General features: G+C 56.9%; 1 protein-coding gene across 3 annotated transcripts in view; it reads left to right on the top strand.

Moving 5' to 3' along the window:
- RAMP1 (receptor activity modifying protein 1) overlaps positions 1-7,077 on the top strand; it is a 32,903-nt gene extending 25,826 nt beyond the window's left edge. For all 3 annotated transcript variants that reach the window (XM_090269665.1, XM_090269674.1, XM_090269682.1), the window contains exon 3: positions 6,820-7,077. In XM_090269665.1, the coding sequence (XP_090125791.1) occupies positions 6,820-7,075 (256 nt within the window). In that variant the 3' untranslated portion in view covers positions 7,076-7,077. The remainder of the gene's footprint in view (positions 1-6,819) is intronic.
- The last annotated feature ends 1,078 nt before the right edge of the window (positions 7,078-8,155 follow it).

Raw genomic sequence — 8,155 nt, forward strand, 5'->3', positions numbered from 1 at the left:
GTTGGGGCCCACGAGGCAGGAGACGGGCCTGAGCACCTGCACGTGGGCTCAGCAGGCTCCTGGCCATGGCGAGACCGCCCCTCGGGCTCCAGTCGTAGACCTGGTGTGGGCCGTGGGCTCGGGAGAGTTCCGTCGCTTTAAGAACTTCTTTGTGAGCTGCAAGGTTGCTTCTTTTTCATCAGAGATGATGAATCGTATCAAACGCCTTCTCAGCTGGCATTGAAATGACCGTGTGTTTCTTTGCTTTGACGTGATGCCGTGTGATCTGACAGGGACAGGTTTCAAGCGTTCCTGAAATGGACCTGCTGTAGAGCGTTCTATACAGTGAGCTGAGGTCTGCTAGTGTCTGTCACAGGGCATTTGTGTCTATAAGTGACAGCGGGGTCCGTCTGCTGCTCCGAGGCACGTGGGCCGCCGTCTTCAGGGCTTTGGAATGTGGGTTTGGTTAACTCCTTAAAAGAACTGGGAAGCTCATCTTTTTCTATAATCCTAAGAATTTGAAAGAACTGCCTGGGTCTAGCACCTTTTGTGAATGTAGTTTTTAATAACACTTTCCTGTGTTTTTTTTTCTTTTTTTCAGATTTTCTACTTTTTAAGTTAATATTTGATAGTTTATAATTTCCCCAAAAGTACCCCAATTCAAAATGTTTCCATTTTTTAACATGCATTTTTTTGCGTGTTAATTTCTCATACTTTTTCTGATCTCTATCTGTGGTTTTGTTTATTGATGTTTTCTGTTTTTTGTAGATTAGACCGTCCAGAAATGTATCTATTTTATTATACCTATTTTTCTAAGGCATCAGCTATTGAATTTACTTATTCATTTTCCTGTTTTTCAAAATATCAATAAATACTAGTTTTAATAATTAGTTTAATTAGTTGCCCTTTGGAAAGATTTATTTTTTGTTCTTTGTAAAAATGTCTTGATATGGATACTTATTTTCTTTTTATTTGTTTAGTAATAAGGTTATTTATTTTTTGCTGTGTGGCTCTATTCTATTAATTCTTAAATATAATATTACCATTATTGTTTTTTTAATAGCCTGTACTTGAATTTTTTAATTCTTGTTTGACCCCAAAATGATGAGTGATCTTTCATGTCTATAAATTCAATTTTTAAAAATATATCATTTTCTTACTAATTTCTAGTTTTTAATGTTGCAGTCAAAGAATATTGACTTCCAGCTTCCACTTTGGGAACTCACCGAGGCTGTTCTGCTGAAAAGATGGCTGGTTCTCTGTAGACTGAAAGGCCACATGTAGTCACTGAACCAGGTTTATTAACTTTATTTTTCACATCCCTTTTATACTTGTTTTATCCACTTAACCTTGAGAGGGGTGTCAGCCCCTGAGAAGGTGCCATGACTGGGCTGCCTGCGTCCGTTGGCGGCGAGGACCCTGTGCCCGGTGTGGCATGTCAGGTCACGTCCCTCTGCCCTGTGCTGGGCCTGCAGGCTGCCCCGCTCGCCGCTGCGGTGACTGCTGGGAACAGGGGAGGTGGGACCCTGTGTGCACCGCGCCCGGCCCTGCCCCCATGGTGCTCTCCGTCCTCCTGCTGGGACCCGCGGTGAGTGAGCGGTCGCGTGAATGACAGGGCCGGGTCTGAGCGAGCCGCGTCCGTCTGTGCAGGGAGGCCCACTCCCCTGGGAGCCCGGTGAGGTGGGAGCGTCGAGTGAGGCCTCTTCCAGGATGCGACGGCGAGCAGGGGTTGGCCTCGGGAAGGTGGGGTGAAGAGCCTTCCACACAGCAAAGGGCAGCGTGTGCAAAGGTCCTGGGGCAGAGACCCGGCTAGTGGGATGGGGGGACTGGCTGAGGGTGGGGAGGACAGGAGGGCTTTGGCGTCCAGCACAGAGGAGCACTGCCCGCAGGGGGCACAGCTGACCAGGTGTGGACAGTGGGCTGGGGTGGGGGTGGGGAGGGGTCTGATGGCTGCCCCTCCCCCGGCTGGGTGCGGGTAGGAAAGGCGCACAGAGGTGCCCAGGCCCCGGCCCACACACACGCAATGCAGACGTGGAAACGCGCTAGGGACGTGGGCGGTAGCAAGTCAACGGATGAGTCACTTCTGCCCACGCGGGCTCCGGGGCGGGGCCTCAGGAAGGGAGGGGTGCCCTGGGGGGCACGCACGGGTGGGGGCTCCCCGGTGCGTTGGCAGCCCGGTGTGGACAGGACCAGGCTCCGGGTGGGGCTCGGGGCGTCGAAGCCGCTGGCTGAGGGGGGCGGACGCCCTGCCCAGGCAGGAAGGCTAAGGGGAGCGCGGTGGGGAGACGGACAGGCGGCACGTGGACAGGAAGGCTCTGAGCGCCCGGGAGATCCTGGGGTCCCGCGCGGGGAAGGTGGGAGGGGAGGGCTTCCTGGGGACAGAGGGACCGAGGAGAGGAGGTCCCTGGGGAGCGGCGCCATCTGGTGGCCGCCACCTTTCCACAGGGAGGCCCGGGGCCACCTGGAGCAGGAGGGCTGGAGCTGGCAGTCGGGTAGGGACCCCGGGGTGGGAGGAGAACCTTGGGCGCCTGGGACTGCGTGCAAAGAGGGGTCCTGCCTTTGGGGCCCAGCCCCGCCCTCCTTGCCCCCAGTACAGCACCCCTTTCTACGCAGGGCAGGCGGGCGGCAGAGCCCTGAGAGGCTGGGTCCCTGTCCCTGGCTGGGGGGGTGGGGGGCACGAGAGTGGTGGCGGGGAGCCACCGGCCTGCGCAGGCCCTGGGGACATCTGCAAAGCAGGAATGGGGTGGGCTGGACGCCCGGGCGTGCCACTGCGGGGCCCGGGTGACTCCACATGGGTGCCCCGCCTCACGCCCTTGGAGGAGCGCTGCCAGCCCAGTGCCCCGGTCCTGGGAGAGCCTGCTGGGCTCCGAAGCGGAGGGCAGGAGGGGCTGTCCCGCAGTAGGGGGTGCTACGCTGCCCCAGGACAGGGTTTACCTCCACAGCTGGGGGCTGAGATAAGTGGGGTGAAGGAAGGGGTGCCTTACACTGGCTGCCGGACCAGGGCAGGGCCCCTGGCGGGACTCTGAGCCCCAGGCTCGCGGGCAAGAGGAGGCCTGTCGGGCGGCAGGGGCTGTGGACCCTGAGCCTCACTGGCCTGTCCCGAGTTCAGTGCCCTGCCCCCCCAAGCTGGGATGGTTCCCAATAGCCCGTCGGGCCCCTGGAGGGGACAGTCTGCTGTGTCAGAAACAAGGAATGAGCCCTCCCCCGTGATGGCAAATGCGGGGACTTGAGTCCAGTTTGCAGCAGGCCTTTTTCCAAACGAGCTTTTTTAAGCATAATTACAACAATCATGCACGCTCCCCGAAGAAAACTCGGGAAGTCCCCGGAAAGGGCAGAGAGCACAGGTCCCTCGTCTCTCGCCCTGTGGGCGGCGAGAGCCCCTCTGACATTCTGGCGGGCGCCCCCTCCCCCGACCCCTGAGAGCACTTCATGCTGAAACCACAGTGTTTATACAGTTGGATCTCATCTGCTTTGCTTTTGTTCAACATTAAAGCGTAAATATTTTCCCACATGTTAGAGATGTCTCCCTGCGTATCATTCTAATGGCCCCAGAGCAGAGGTTGTTACAGGCAATTTCTTTCATCGCTGTCCTATAGTTTACTGTTTCTCATAATTACAGATTTTCAATGAACCCCTTCTTACATTGCTTCCATCTGCATTTCATGTTATTAACTTAGGGTACTTCCCAGAAACAATTACTGGGTCAAAGGATAGCCATGATTTTCAGGTTATTGATACATATTGCCAAATCACTTTTCAGAAAAATTTTACCAATTAATCTTCTTTTTATTTTCATTGACTTTTGAGAGAGAGATTTGTTGTTCCACTTATTTATGCATGCATTAATTGATTCTTGTATGTGCCCTGACCAGCAATCGAACCTGCAACCTTGGTGTATTCAGATGATGCTCCAGCCAACTGAGCTACCCGGCCAGGGCCCAGTTTATCTTCTGTTAGGACTGATAGGAGTGCTGCCTCATTTTATTATTAAAATAAATTCTATTAGGATGTTTGCTTCTTTTATTCCTAATAGTGAGGTTAAACATTTTTTCAGATGCTTATTAGTCAGTCATTTGTATTTCCAGAAGAACAACTTAGCCAAAGGCATCATGGGTATTTCTCTGTGTCTCACACCCACCGCACCCCCATGTCAGTCTGGCATCTGACAGATGCCACAGGCCAGTCTCAAAGGGACCGCCTTCACCTTCGCCTGCCCTGCTGCCACGGCACCAGGTGTGCCTCCGGCCCCACCCCAGCAGGGACTTAAAGCTCTTGGAAGCCACCGGGCTGTGACTTGTCCCAGGTAGACGGAGGCCAATGGTGGTCAGGTAAAGGGAACCAAAATCCCAAAGTGGTTTGTCCTCCAGGTTCTGAGGACACGTTGCCTGGTCAACGCTGGTGCGTTTATAGGACAAGAAACGTATCCTTCTCGGGCCACACACCGGCCGTGAGAAAACGCCCGCCTACGGGACACGTGCTGTGGGGCGGCCCCGGGCCCCTCCAGCTTGATGTGGCCTGCGGCTCCCCACCCATCAGGTGGGCACCTGCGTCTCCCTGGGGGTGTGAGGAGACCAGCGCTCACAGGGGTGAGACGGAGCGTCCCGCGTCACTCGGGATAAGAGGCAGGTCTGGGATTGGAACCCAGGTCCATGGGGTGGCAGGCCCAGGGCCGGGATGCTCCTCATCAGGGGCCACCAGAGCTAGATGGGGGACAGCAGCAACCGCGAGAGTCCCCAGTGGGCATCAGTGGGCACCTTGTCAAAAGGGCGTACCCCTGAGTCTCCGGGCCGCAGGGCCCTGGACGGACGGGAAACGCCACGCCTGTGGTCGGGAACGCTCCCAGCAAAGCCTGCTCCCAGGCCCAGAATAGCAAGTTCCGGCCAAAAAAGGGTAACCGCTCGGCCCCGTGAGAACCGGAGAGAGGGCGTTAACAAGGATGTTTTTCACGGAGATTGGGGCCCTTCCGTCAGTTCTCGGTTCTTTGGAACAGAAGTCTGCGCTCTGAGGGGATTCCTTTATTGCCCTCTTACTGACAGAACTCACGATATTTATCCAAGTTTCAGCTGTCACTTCTGTATAAATAAACAGATGGAGAGGCCGACTGCACACTGGAGCTAATTTTAGACCGGGCTGGCTTTGCCAGCTAGAAGGATAGCATTTCAGGGAGAGGGGGCCTGATCCCAGAATAGCCCCCAGAGAGCAGGCTCAACCTCGGCGGGGCCTCAGCCTGGGGTCTGTGGGGTCACGGCTTCCTGGGCCGGAGCCGCTTCCCATCCAGAGATGGCAACAGCACCCTCTAGGGACATCCAGCTGCGCTCCCCCAGTGCAGAGGACCGGGAGACAATGTTTAGGATCGACAGTCACTGGGTCCTCAGAACACCACACACTACCCACGAGTTTGGTGGGTCTAAGGCGGGAGAAGACGGCCACGCAGACCGGTGTGTGTAACACGGGGCTGTGCGGTTGGTCAGCAGCCACCCAAAGGGCTGGGCTTGGGCTTTTAACCAGTCCCAGCACCTCGCTTCCCACGGGCCAGGCATGGGCACAAACTAACGGTCAGGACTCTTGTCCTCCCGTGCCTCATGGGCTTCACCCTGCAGGGAGCCCCCTGCGCCGTGTGCATGTGGGCGGTGACCCCGAGAGCAGCCAGGCAGCCAGAATAGGACCTGGGGACTCATCGACCGTCAGACGGGGGCTGGGTGAGACGGGCCTCTGAGAGCCCCCACGTCCCCCCCATAAGGACGCATGGCTCCTGCTCCATTGACTCACTTTCTAGGTTAAAGATAAGGAAGAGAGTCTTTTAAATATCTTCATTTTTACCATTTACGGAGCTCTTCTTTTCTTTGTAGAGGTCCAAAATTCTTTCTGTTCTGTTCTTTTGACTGAAGAACTTTAACATCTCTTATATTACAAGGAATTCTCCCAGCTCTTTTTTCTCTGAGAGGGTCTTAATTTCAGCCTCCTATTTAGAAGATATTTTTTTGCCAGGTATAGGATGCTGGGCAGACATTTTTTCCCCCATCACTCCCACCGATACTTTAAAGATGCCCCATCGTCTCTGGACTTGCATAGTCCCTGCTGGGAAGTCCGCCGTAACTCATGCCATCATTCCCCGGAGGTGTCTTTTCTTGGGTTCCAAGATTTATTTTTTCTTTATTTTTGGTTTTCAGAGTTTGACTTTAACCCATCTCTGTGGCTGTCTGTTGGTTGTTGCTCTTTCTTTGTTTTTTGTCCTGCTTGGGGTACTTTGACCCCCTCGGGTTTGTGAATTGATGTCTCATTATTTGGGGCAAATTCTCAGTCATTATCTCTTTAAATACTTCTTCTCCCCTGATCCCTCTTCTCCTTCTGGGACTCGGGTTACAAGTGGGAGTTGATGTTATTGAGAGGGCGGTTAATTTGCCACAGCTCTTTTCTCCTTGTGTTCCAGTTGGGGGCATTTCTACCAATCTGTCTTCAAGGTCACTCACTAATTTATTCCTCAGCTGGGGCTGCGGATCTGCCCACCCAAGGGCTTGCTGCCCCAGGCTGATGTCTGAGGGTGCTTGTCTACCCCACCTCCAGTCTGCCTGTAGAGTGGCATCCCAGCTGCTAGATCTCAAGAGCAGGGCGGGCTGTCCCAGAGCCCCAGCTCACCTTCTGGGGTCTGGAATGTGCAGAGCACCTGGGGGGCCCCCACAGCAGCCACCCAGGACCTTCCCCCCTAGACTCAGGGCCACTGCCTGGGGCCTGGGCTTCAGGAGACGCTGGAGCCAGGGAGGAAGGGGCGGAGAGCCCCGCCCGGGCCCCGCCTCAGTGCCCTGCCCGCCGGGCGCTGACATCCTGCCCCTCCATCTGCAGGAGCTACGGGGAGCTCACAGACTGCACCAAGCACGTCATGAAAGAGCTGGGCTGCTTCTGGCCGAACGCGGCGGTGAGCCGGTTCTTCATCGCCGTCCACCAGCGCTACTTCAAGAGCTGCGCCGTCTCCGGCCGGGCCCCGCATGACCCGCCGGACAGCGTCCTCTGCCCCTTGATTGTGGTGCCCACCCTGGTGACCCTGCTCGTGACGGGGCTGGTGATCTGGAGAAGCAAGCGCACCGAAGGCGTCGTGTAGGCGGCGGCTGCGGCCGGGCCTGGCCGGGTGAGGGCGTCCTGGGGCCTGGCGGCAGAGCGGGCCCCTCGTTCTGAGAGCGGCCAACGGAGGAGGGGGCGGTGCAGGCAGTAACCAGCAGGAGGTGGGAGCCCCCTCAGCAAGGGGGCCGGGGCCGGGGGCAGCAGGACGTGCCTGTTGCCATTTCCGGGGACTGCTCCATGCGTTTGTCACCCGTCCTTGGCCCTGTCCCCGCCTCTGGCCAGACTGTGGATGAGTAGTTTGCGATTAAAAGGATGTCCTTGAAGTTGGGAAGCGTCCTTCTTTCTGGGTGCGGGTCACGGGCAATAGAAGTGGGGCAGAAGCACTAGGCCCTTCAGACACCGCCTTTCCCTGACAGGTTTGCTGGGGGACCGTCCCTGGGAGGCGATGGCGGTGGGGCCCGTGTGTGCACTGAGGGTGCTCCCCCGGGACTCGGAGCCCGGGCCCACCCTGCCACAGCGTCTGCAGGTCACAGACGTAACGAGGGTGCCCCCCCAGCCCTCAGGCCCAGGCCCCCACCTCCCCTCTGCCCCTACGGGTCCTCCGCTACCTCCTCTGCACGTCAGTGCACCCCAGCCCAGCACTGTTTCCCCACGAGATTCTTCCCACACCCACACGTGTAGACAGGCTTCTAGAAGGTTCTGGATCCCCAAAGGGAGCTCCCACACTGTCCATCCCAGAGGCCCTCTAAGCTGAGACCACCGCTCTGAGGTCCCTCCAGCCCCTCCCAGCCCCTGACCTGCCCTTCACAGCCTCAGCGTCCGCCTCTCCCTCTGGCCCAGGACACAGTCCGCCAAGGCCATTGCACTGGGGACTATTCCGCACTAGCACACCGCAGCCGCCAAGGGCCCCGCTCCCTCAGTCAGGAGAGGCGCCCAGGTAGGTGCGCGGTGGCACGGGGTTCCCGCGTCCTCATCGCAGGAGCTGCCCTCCCCTGTCGGGACCTCGGCCCTGCGAGCGGGAAGGAACCGGGACGACTGTCTCGGTTACGCGGCTTCTCCCCAGGTGACTTACGGTTCGGTCTCCAGGACACACACCTGGCGGAGGAAGCCTCTGCCTGAG

This window comes from Furipterus horrens, unplaced genomic scaffold (genome assembly GCF_987537825.1).
Source record: "Furipterus horrens unplaced genomic scaffold, mFurHor1.1.pri manual_scaffold_1, whole genome shotgun sequence".
NCBI classification, from domain to species: Eukaryota; Metazoa; Chordata; class Mammalia; order Chiroptera; family Furipteridae; genus Furipterus; species Furipterus horrens.